The following is an 11,987-nucleotide window of genomic DNA, read 5'->3' as shown; positions in this document are numbered from 1 at the left end:
GGATATTGTTTTAAGGATGTAAATGCAGCCTTTGATTGAAGTGTAAAAGCATAGTTTTGATAGCATAACCCATGTGTTAAGCCAAATTTTGGGGGTGTCACAACCTGTGAAACCTTATCAAAAAAGCAAATCACATTAGGAACATTAGATAAGAACACGTCGTGTTAAGGATATCATTTTCAATGGATTGTGAGAAACACTTGTAGCAAGTGTATTTATTTTGCAATTGTTTTTGCTTATGGGATGACGCTAGATAAGTATACCCATGTATTGTATGTGGCAATTTGGTTCTAGTATTTAGTTGTAGGGGTTTAGATAATATGTCCATTTAGTCTTTAGGTCTCATCCACAAACATCCCTAATTTTATATTTTAATAGTATAGTTAATAAATTCATCTGTATGCAATATAAAATCACTATGGAGTGTGATTATTTAGTAATATTAAATATTCTTTCTGGATTATAATCTTTTAAACCGTTACTTTAAGATAAGATTTAAGACTGAAAACATATACAATGAAGACTTCGATCTTTTTTCTAGAAGTTGCTTAGCTAATGATGAAAATAGAATTATTGCATAAAACAGAATTAACAAAGATATCCAAAGGCATAAATTTTCAAAATGAGTACTTTTTATCTCTAAATTTTGAAAACAATATTTATGGTCCTTGAAAAGTAAAATAAAATAAAACAAAAATGTCATAAACTTAAATTGATTAATATGAAAATTAATAAAAATTACTACGTCACTTTTAAGTGTCACCTCAACCATGTCACATCTTTCAATTAGTTGACTAATAATCAAATGAATTAAGGACCATTTAAAAAATAAAAAATAAAAAATCAAACCTGAAAGATCAAAGATGTATTTTGTCAAAATATCAATATAATTGACATTAAGTTGATTGGGGTTTTCAACCCTTCTCCTAGTTTCCCATAACAAAATGGAGATGTTAACATCAAAAATCTAACTATACATAATTTAAAAGGTTACTTTTGGCTTTTATACAAATCTAACTAAGCTCATCTCAGCAAACAACATATCTAAAGATCTTCCTTCTTAGCCCCAGCACAAAATTTAAATGGATTTAGTGCCTGGGAAGTTTCAACTTGGAGTGGGTATCTGCACTTGCATTGTTGCAACGTTTAATAAAAGAATCTAAAGTCTTTTGCTTTGAATTCGGACTGCTACTTGTAATTGGCTGTTGTTTCACTGCCACTTCCAATGTGTTCTCTTCCCCATCCAGCATCTGAATTTCACCAGTTCAAACACTAATTATGAATTCTAACTACAAAATCAAGAATTAGAACAGATTTAAATCCTATTTCGAGACTTTAAACGGTCATAATGATTGCGTTCGTTTTGATTCTTAATCTTTCAAACATTATATGAAACTTTGCATGGAACCTGATAAGTTTAGAGTTTTGGTTAAATTATTAAACTTTCATCCCTACTTTATCTTCCAAGGAGCAAAATGATACTTTAACTTTTTTTTTTTTTTTTTGCACAAGTGTAAGGATTAAAATAGAATATTAGAAACTTAATAGTTCAGAGTCTGACATTGAATGCAATAGTTATTTTTAAACCTTCAAATTTTTATTTGTAGAAAATTCAGGATTGAAAATTGAATTACCTGTCCTAAATTCTCTAACTTGCTCTGTACAACATCCCTGTAAAAAGAAACTAAATGGATTACTTTGACCCCAGATATCGTTAAACCAATGCTTAATGGATCTTACCATATAATATCATCGACTGTGTCATTTGCTAGTAGATAATGTATGTTAACAGAAGACACCTACATGAACAATGCAACTATGTTGAATGAGTAACCACTAATCACCCAGTAAGGATTGTTATTGTTATTGGACTTGAAACTTACAGAACATATTGCATGAACATACCTGTCCAATTCTATGAGCCCGATCTTCAGCTTGAATCAGATCACCTGGAGTCCAAGAAAGCTCGGCAAAAATAACTGTGCTCGCAGCGGTTAACGTTAGTCCAACGCCTCCAGCTCTAATAGATAACTGCAGAAGTGTTAAATTTCAATCACCATTTTAGTTTTCATTCAAAACTAATATTCAGAAACTGTTGAATATTTTGGCAAAAAGGAAAAGGTACCACTGCTGCCATAATAGACTCTTTCTGCTGAAAGTCTGAAACCAGAGCTTGTCTCATTGCTGAAGGAGTGCCGCCGTCGATTCGAATGCAATTCACTTTCTTTTTCTGGAAATTAGGAGTTTAAGAAAATGGACAGATCGCAAGCAACCTCAAACTTGATTCATAAATTTAAGGAGATATACAGTGCCTTACTTGAAAGAACTGGTATATAGCATCAATCATGGGCTGATGATGAGCAAAAACCAGAAACTTGCAACCTGCCTGTGGGAATTATTTTGTTAAGGGTATAATCACCAATGAACTTTGTAGGAGTAACATGCACACTGAAGTCCAAAAATTAGAAATCAATAAAAGAAAAATGACAAAAAAAAAACCAAAAAAAAAAAAAAACACCCATGAGCCATGAGTACATTTCACAAATCCACGGGCTGGAAGAAAATAGTTTAATTAGTTGTACAGTAATCCAGGGATATGCCAACTTGACCATTAGATTGATGGTTAAGGCTACAACTTCCTCTTAGAGATCATTCTTAAAAATCAAAAATCAAAAGATTATCCAGGATTGGTGCAACAACGGTAAGATATACAGGCTTTGGGACAATTCTACAATTTCCCAGTGTATAGCTTATGTCATCCACATAACTAGCTTAAATCACACTAAAAATTGTCTGCATGTGCAACCAGAGACCAAATTGCACTCTTAACAAAATCGACCCACTTGAATGTACATTGACAAATATCCACATAACAAAAGATATTTAGCAAGCTCGTTCAGTACAGAGTACACATTGGCGGAAAGAGAACTAAGAAAAAGATAAATTATACAATGGGAGGGAAAAAGATACCTCAATCACAGTCTCTAGATAATTAAGAACTGCTGGAATCTTGGCTTCAGCGGAATCAGTGTATATCTGGTTCCATTACGAAGTTGGAGACTTTTAAAGTAAGGGAAAACTTTCAAGGTTATTCAATATGGAATACTGAATTATCTCTACAAACCTCCATGCCGAACTTATTAGTTATTACTAAAAATCAAACTTGGGAATCATAGTTATCAACTTATCATGTAAACACTTAACATGCAAAAAAATAAATAGCATTGACAGTTACCTTGTTGATAAGATGTTTTTGTTGAAACTTCAGTGACTCGACCTCCTCCTCTGATCTGCAGGCTTTGATTTTTCCTTTAACAACCTCCAACTATAAACATGTCAGATTAGTACAGCGAAAATGCTCTTAACCCCCCACCGCACCCACAAAGAATAAGCAGTAAGTTGCAATTCGAAGTTTGGGCTAAAGTATAAAGGGAAAAAAGCTACTTCAGACGTTAGATCTCTGCCTTGGCTATTTGATCGGGAAAAAAAGCTAATTAATATAAGATTGAAGGCTTTGATCAAGTTTGAACAGTTATGGTTAGTTCGTTAGTGTAAGAACGTAAAATCTTAAGCTGTTAGTTCAGAGAAGTTTCTTCATAGTTATCTTTAATTGAAAGTTGTGTTTAAAAAATAGAATAAACTATATTGGCTGATTATTGTGTACTTATTAGTTATTCCTACTATTGATTATCCGTTTTTTTCCACTGTTTGCCATGATTTTTGAAGGATCTCTTCGAGTTACAAGCTATTTTGAAAAAAAAATCAACCCAAAACCACTCTCAGAAACTATCATCCAAATAGGTTATCTATTTTTCTTTTTATCATATTCGTGACTGAAGCCAATCTGCAAGCACCTCAACTGTTCTCACAAGTTGTCTTACTACATATAGTTGGCTAGGAAACTCATAAGATACTGAATTTGAGGTGAGTGACCACCATTACTAGAAAGTTGAACTCATTGCCAAAGCCCTTTATTATTTATATCAACCGTTATTGACCACTAAACCAACCCGTGATAGTTCCAAAATAAGTATTCTATATTACAAAACAAAAATTAGTTTAAAAGAAATTTGAAACATTGGCATGTATGTCTTGTATTCTGGATAGGTTAATCTACTACAGTTGGCTTGCAACCAGAGGATGTTTTTATCTTCTTATGTCTTTGTAGTTCTTTATTTTTCCCTCCCTATTTTCATCTATTTTTTTATTATTTAACATTAGGCAGAACAATTTAACCTTCCTGTAAGACAGAAGCATTGCTACACAAAGCCAAAGGGTAATATAAATGTCCAGTAAATTCTTAAAGAAGCTACTTAAGAACGATTATAAAAGTCAATGGAAATTTGAAGTTACCTCACAAAATAAAGCCCTAATTTGCCTTATGTCCTTCTCAGCCAAATCTAGGAACACCTGAGAAAACGAAAGGACGTGTCATAGGATCTTCTTCAAGCGCCCCACCCCCCACCCACACACCCACACCCACACATCAGACACACACACACTACATACCTGTTGCCTACGCTTCAGAGGGAGCTCAGAAAGAACATCCTTTTTAAGCCTGCGGATCATCAATGTTGCTTTCATCAGATTGTGTAATTCTTCATGGTTGCTTGCACCTTGATATAATCCAAAAGTTCCCTGAAAGTGATGATGTTTCTAAGTGATTCAAACAAGACTACGATTATATGTAACAAGCTTTTGATGATTGAAGCTATTGTTCCTTACACCCTTGCAGTATCTGTTGCCATACTCGTGAACATTTTTATATACATTTGGATATAACGCTTCCAGCTGCAAAGTTCAAAGCAAATTCAACTGGCGTAAAACAAAATTCTTAGACATTAGACACGGTATTAAACATCACAGGGGTTATAAGGTCGTAACAGTAAGCCAGTAGAACATATAAGCTCTACCTGCTTGAGGAGTTCGATTGGTCGAGACAATGCTGGAGTTCCACTGAGCAAAATGGCATACTGAGCTTTCTGAAAATAAGAATTCAAAATGTGTAAGGGTTTAGTGGAAAAGGATTGCCTAAGCATAAAACCCATGTGCATTGGAGCACACATTCTGGAGTAGAGCTACAATCAATTTCCAAACTGCGCCCATTTTTGGCAAAAATGCATCCATTGAAATTGATAGAATGTGACTTATTAGAAACATGTTCTCAATCAACTCAGTCAAAACAAATGCACTAGCATGATAGACACATTCGATCTAACTCATAAGTTGAAAGCCTGCCTCTTTACTCGTGTTAAACCCCTATAAGTAAACTTGCCATAAAAATTCCCTGGATGTGTGTGGACTGCATTAAGAAGACAAGATAACCTGTATAACGGGCACACAAGCAACTGTCCTCTTTGCTTGAGCATTTTTCATGAAATGTGACTCGTCTGCAATCACAACCTGATAAGTAGCTAGATTAGTTCTAAGAGTATAAACATTCAAAAGTTGATAATAAGCAAACCCATTGAAATATTGCTGACACAGTCAAAGACTAGGTTGATATCTCAATTCCATTGGCATTTAATAGTTACAATAACTCAATTCTTTTGAAGCATAGTAGTCGAGATGTAAAGGCACTGTGTACAATTGTATAAAGTACATTGTTTATTGTCCTGAGACAAAAATATCAATAAATAACTTCAGCAACCACGCTACTGCAAATAAAACAGAGTTCATAATATTGCAACCAACAAAACCAAGGATCTGGCCTGTAATACGTGAAAATATTATAAAGGAGCTCAAAAAAGTTACAAAGAAAATAAAGGACAAAAGCAAGAGAAAACAGAAGTAGTCCACAGGTACTTCTTTTTTAAGATAAGAAATGGTTTCCTTGCTGCATGGAATGATATAACAAACCAAAATCAAGAAATTATATAAAAATATACGTACAGGTACCTTAAACTCCGATGCCATTAGAATATTCTGTAACTTCTGGACCACATCATAGGAGATAATGTTGAAAAGACCATCAAGATGAAGGCTGCTCTTGCTGCTTGAGGAGAGTATTGTGAATCCACCTTTATTTGACCCGCAATTTTGGGACAAAACAACCTGATTGGAGAATTAATAAAAATAAACATCTACAGCCGCAACTCATGCATCCTTTTTAAACCCCATCACCACATATTGTACAAGATAACAAATTCCAGTTCATAACTAAAAAAAAATCAATAATGATACAAAAAATAAATAAATAAAATACAGAAACATGGATGTGATGAATAATACATGTATGTCCGATGAAGGAATTTTTAGCCATTGCTGAATCATCTGAAGAACCAGAAGGGAATGTAAGACGTAAGTAAAAATTATCTTTTTGATTAAGGAAAAAAAAAATCTTTTTAAAAGGAGGTGAAGTTGACAAAATATTTACTGTAGCCCAGTGCAATCGTAAGGAAGATGGTGTGAGTATGAGAACGGGCCACGATTCACGAATGCATGCAGCCACAGCAATAGCCTGCAGTACGTATGAGCAAACTAATGACGTCGAGATAAAGCAATGTATAAGAGATAGAAGTCAAAGTTGAAAAGGTGTGTCATTTAGGGAAGCATAATCCACGTGGACTCCATGGACTATTTGTCTGTTCATCTTTCACCAGTTGCTCTTCTAATGGCAAAATCACAAATTAGTTTGTTTTTCTCCTTAGTGATGTTCCTGGAGACTCTTGATTCCATCTAATTGGCAAAGGCAACTATAAGCCCACCTTCAAACTTGAACATTATCCCACCACATGCCCCCACACACATACGCACAGAATTATAAAATAAAATCACAAATTTTCAAATCTTTAAAGGCCTAACTCATTCTCAATTCATACAACTGACATTTTTTTACAGGATTTTTATAGGAAACATAGACATTTCATTGATACGATGAAATTACAGAAAAAAAGTTTATCCAATTAATTACAAAAAGGTTTCCAGTTGGTTGTGAGATTTGATAAGCTATAATTTCAAAAAGGTGAACTCAATTTACACCAACTAAGAGACAAGTATATGATGGATGTGAGTAAAGATTGAGGGTCTCCTTCCTTTTCTTTGAATATACAAGAGTTGCACTTTAGCTAGATAGATCACAAAAATTCCTGGATAGAATTCAGCCAAAGAATCTTCTTTTCCTTCTTGAAAGGATGCCAACGAGCAAAAAGGGCAAGAGGACCCAAGTGTCCAAAGGAAAAGCAGTCTGCAAAGCAAAGGTTTCAAGTGTAGATTCCCAAAGGTTCTGGCCAGTTCACACCAAATAACGAGATGATTTTGGGTTTCAGCATCCTTTTTACACAAGATGCCGCAGTTTGGAGAGATGGAGATCCATGGGAATTGAGAACAAAAGAAAAATGGTGAGAGGTCGTCGTTGGAATTATAACAATCCTGTCTTCCTTGAAAAAATCCAGCCGGCTTGCAAAAAGAAACCTATCTATTTTAGTGCAAATGTAAGGATCCCTCTAGTTGGATCAAGTGTACTTTCCATCAACCGTAGGAATAACATGAGAGAAACTGAACTAACACCACAAAAAAGACAGACCATTATACCAAATTCTAGGAGTGGTCATCAGTCTGCCGTCATTGGTTTTGGGATTACACTGATGCCAACCACCAACAGGTTGGTTTTGGTTGATTTTGAACAGCTTGGGTACTCCAACCAACCAACCAACCAACCACATCACGGTTCAGTTGGTTTTGTAAGTCTGACGAACTGAAAGAGAAAAAAAATACTAGAGGGAGAAGAAAAGGGAGAAGAAAGAAAGGAGAGAAGAGGAGAGAGGATGTGAGATTGAGAAATGGATAAAGAAGGAAAAAATGAACAGAAAAAGAATTACAACAAAAATGTTCTTTTTAAATAAACACGACTGTTCATGATGCTTGGAATGACCAACATGGGTGCCGCTTCATCTTAGAAGAAACCTCATGGATAAAGATGTTGATGAACGGATCAGTTTATGGATCTTTTTAATGGGGTCTATCTTTTGCCCACGATAGATCGCTGGCTATGGAAGCTTGGAAAAAATGGTACCTTTTTCACAAAATCTCTCTCTCTTGACTTGGGTTCGCCATTTGGATTCGACTGCTCCATCCTTTCCCTTATTTGGGTGAATTTTCATCCCAAGAAAATTAATTTTTTTTCTTTGAGAGCTTAGACACAACGACATCAATACTTTTGACAAATTGCAACAATGCTGTCCTTACATGGCTCTCTCTCCACGTTGTTGTGTACTTTGTACGACTGGCCATGAGACTCAGAGTCACTTGTTATATGGATTATTTGTACATTCCTATGGATCACTTCGATGGAGCGATACAATTGACTCTTCAATAATAAGGGAAGCACTTTAGATAGCTACTTTGAACATATTATCTTTCTTGCTATGACTTGGAGTACATGTACTACAACTTTTAACCGCCCTTACAATTTTTCATCTCTTTTGACCAATTGGAGAAATATCGTGTAACTCCTTTGGTTTCAAGCACAGCCTGTCTTTTGTATTTCATATATCAGTGAAATTATTTTCTAATAATAAAATAATAAATAAATATACATTGGTAGTAAATGGTTTTTTTAATGGACGGTTTGAATGATTTGAGCCCCTATTAGGTTTGTCGATTGACCAATCAGTCGGTTTTGCTATGTGCAAATCGGCCTCTACCAATTATACTCTTCGTCCAAAGTCAGTTCGGTTTGTTTTGATCTGTCAGCTGGGTTTTCGGTCTTTGATGCTCACCCCTACAAATTCTAGATAAAAACTATCCTAGTAGGATCTTTTAAGAAGAATGGATTGGCCCAATTGTCAAAACCCCAACTGTAACCTAGTTGTATTTGAATTCACGAGTTCAAACTAATTGATTATCTACCTATGAATTAAATATCATATCATCCCATGGGATTGATAAAGGTACACAGTCCAAGACAAAACCCAACAATTACATAAAAAATAGCAGCACTTTTTTCCATAGAATGGTTAAATCATCCACTTAAATCTATTATTGGAAAAGCTAAACATGAGACAAAAAATAAGTTCAAATATAACATAACACAATTACAAAGTTCAGTTAAAGAATCATTTGCCTGCAAAGTTTTCCCTAAGCCCATTTCATCTGCTAAAATAGCACGACCTCCATGCTGTAAAATAAACCTGAAAGGAACCAATTGACAGAGACGGATAAGAAAATCACAACATAACAAATTTAAAACTTGAACTTGACATAACACAATGACAACTGACAGGATTCTCCAATATGTCATACCTAACACCTTCCCGCTGAAATGGCAAAAGCATTGATTCAATGTCGACAGGTAACTTGTTATATTTGTCTATGCAAAATTATAGAAAACATCAAAACATTTAGTGTGTGTATATATTGATACAGGATACACACACAGCCCCCAAATAAGAAAATAATTCACAAGGGGTAACTAGGGTGAACCCAAGACCTGAGTTGTCAGGGGAAAAAAATCTCAATCTAATTAATACGAGAAAAAAAGAGAGAGAGAGAGAAAAGAGCAAATACTTCAGCATTATAAGCCCAAATATAAGACCTATGAACTTGTTGGTCCCGCAAGAATTGAAAGAAAATCATCTAAACTATTTTATCAGCATTTGCATTCAATATGTACGAATTTAAAGCAGATGCTTATGTACCACATGTTTATGGTCCAAAGACACAATGTCAGTAAGCCTTCACCACACTAAAACTTAAAATATAAAATATCGAAAGTAATTAATACTGAAGGCACAAAAGATGTCAAACAAGCTATGATAACAACATTGAGTTTCTAACCACGTTCAAGGTCTACCTCGTAGATCAGGAAGTAGAGAAGCCGCCATGATAGCACGATGCACCAGGTTATCTAAGTTCTCCACCTGTGAAAAAAATAAGCTACATCATTAGAATATATATTATGCCACAGCGGAGTCTTCTCATAAGTTCTAAATCTTATTTGTATCAATTGATTGTAGCAAAAGTTAATGAGGCACAAGTTACCACCTCAACTTTAAAACCAACTACATCACGTAGGACACTTTCTGCCGCTGACATGCTAGATATAGGAAACATCCATAATCTGCAAATTCAAAAGTTCAAGAGATACATATGGTAACAAACAAGTACAATCATCACGAGAAAGAGAGAGAAAGGAGCGGAGGAAACCTTTCCTTTCCATTCCAAGTGGCTTTAGGGATCTTTCGGAAAGCTTCTACCAGTGCCTGGAAAATACACGAAGTAATATACAAGTAAAGGCTTATTCGATCAGCAGGGGCTAAAAACAAAATCATAGTAGGCAGCTAGAAAATGCACCTGATCATATGAAAATTTAGCACCAATGTTTCCGCTGCTGTGAAGAAAAAATTTGACAGAAAGCTTAGGTAGTTCCTTTGCAGCTACATCTCCTTACACAGACAGCCAAAGCATATGCAGATATGAAATTATTTTTAACCGCTCATTATCTTGTTGGAGCAATATAAGGGCAAATTTCGATACATGAGATATGAAATTGTCTTTTCTTTTATAAGAGCCCACCTTTCATTTCACAAAAGTAAACGACCAGGCTATCAAAAAGAGCCCGTATAGATTAGATGGAGCCAAACAAAAACCCAAAATGCATTCGAATGTCATATGAAGGTATCAAAGTGAGTGTGGGTCGATAGGCTAAAGAACAAACAGTTCAAATTGATGCAGGGATATAATCATTTCCTAAGCCCTCTGAAAAACTAACTATAGTTAAAGAGACGATCATGCATCAAATTGGAAAGAGAGAACAAAACTACGAAGCTTACCAACATGTTCTTTTGACACAGCTGATGGAGGTAATACTCCGGCCGAGGCAGCGCTTTCCACCTGAATAGTCACGAATGATAATAAGATTAAGAAACTTGGTAAAAGCGTAAAACACAAAGAACGCCATGAACACAAAACACAACACCACAGTGACAGAAACGGAACCCCTAAAAAAACTACAGAAACCACAATCAAAGCACGGATTAAGTACAAACCCCGCGAGAACGAGAACCCAATACCGGATTGAGTTGGGAAGATTGAAATGCAGAGTCAAGGGCGTTTGGGTTGCTGATTTTGGCCTTGTTGACACTCGAATCAAGGTGGGTGTTGGATTGAAAAGAGTGACGGTGGTATTGATTAGAAGCAGAACAAGGAGCAAAGGCATTGTACGAAGAAGAAGAAGAAGAAGAAGAAGAAGAAGCAGCAGCGGAACTTTGAAGTTGAGCGATCTTCTGAACAGCGTCTCTCTCGAGGGAATCGAGTTCTTCAGGGGTCAAGTTCCAGTCATCATCTTCAGCTCCAAATTCCATTTTTTCTTGGAGAAAGGCGCGAACCCCTTTCTCCAGTCGCTGCTATGATGGAATGTTTGTTGAAACGGATGCTTCTTCACACATGCGAATTTTGAAGTGAACTTCGGGGCGGGACGGTGTCGGATTAAACTACCCAATTCGGTTTTTTTCACTTTTTTTTTTTCCCTGCAAAGATACATGATAGTTGGAGAAGATACAAATAGACATAATAAAAACAAAAATAAATAAATAAAGACAAAAACTAATCAAATGGAATAATACAAAATACTCATGACTCAAGGGAAAGGGTCTCAAAAATGGAGATTGTTTGGGTTCCTAGGACATAAGGACTCCCAAGCATTATCGATCGAAAACACACCGAATCGACAAGAAAGCCAGGTTACACTATCTTCCCAACTAACCTGTGGCACTATCAAATAGATCAACCAACTCTCTAGAATTAGAAGGTCAATCTAAAGTCTCACTAAGGTGCAAAAAATCACTCACCTTAGCATATGAAGGGAACTATATGCATCCAAAATAATTATAATGCTAAATTGTTGGGAGATAGGACCCCTTTATAGTCAAGGGTCAAACTAAATTGAACAACGATATCCCTAGCCAATAGAATGTCGAACTATTTGTTGGGTTTTATGTTCTAAAACTCGTGGTTTGTAAACAATAAACTTATTTTGAAATTTAGTA

General features: G+C 35.4%; 1 protein-coding gene across 7 annotated transcripts; it reads right to left on the bottom strand.

The window, feature by feature from the left end:
* Window positions 1–868: 868 nt before the first annotated feature.
* CHR18 (chromatin remodeling factor18) lies at window positions 869–11,500 on the bottom strand. 7 transcript variants are annotated; one of them, XM_039020405.2, is made up of 24 exons: window positions 10,989–11,500; window positions 10,773–10,833; window positions 10,294–10,385; window positions 10,147–10,202; window positions 9,985–10,060; window positions 9,794–9,860; window positions 9,244–9,310; window positions 9,065–9,131; window positions 6,377–6,460; window positions 6,232–6,273; window positions 5,899–6,054; window positions 5,326–5,403; window positions 4,914–4,982; window positions 4,726–4,791; window positions 4,510–4,638; window positions 4,354–4,410; window positions 3,236–3,325; window positions 2,971–3,036; window positions 2,318–2,386; window positions 2,126–2,230; window positions 1,906–2,031; window positions 1,741–1,799; window positions 1,635–1,671; window positions 869–1,250 (listed from the first exon to the last, which is right to left on the bottom strand). In XM_039020405.2, the coding sequence occupies exons 1-24, from the start codon at window positions 11,301–11,303 to the stop codon at window positions 1,089–1,091; spliced, it is 2,196 nt and encodes a 731-aa protein (XP_038876333.1). In that variant the 5' UTR covers window positions 11,304–11,500; the 3' UTR covers window positions 869–1,088. The 7 variants fall into 7 exon arrangements, with proteins under 7 accessions (XP_038876333.1, XP_038876341.1, XP_038876346.1 ...); XM_039020413.2 differs by having other exon boundaries at window positions 10,294–10,382; XM_039020418.2 differs by having other exon boundaries at window positions 10,294–10,376.
* Window positions 11,501–11,987: the final 487 nt, after the last annotated feature.

The sequence above is a fragment of the Benincasa hispida genome, chromosome 1, assembly GCF_027475165.1.
Source record: "Benincasa hispida cultivar pf3 chromosome 1, pf3_genome.v1.1, whole genome shotgun sequence".
Taxonomy (NCBI): Eukaryota; Viridiplantae; Streptophyta; class Magnoliopsida; order Cucurbitales; family Cucurbitaceae; genus Benincasa; species Benincasa hispida.
The sequence above is the reverse complement of the archived record's forward strand: the minus strand, read 5'-3'. Positions and strand labels throughout refer to the sequence as shown.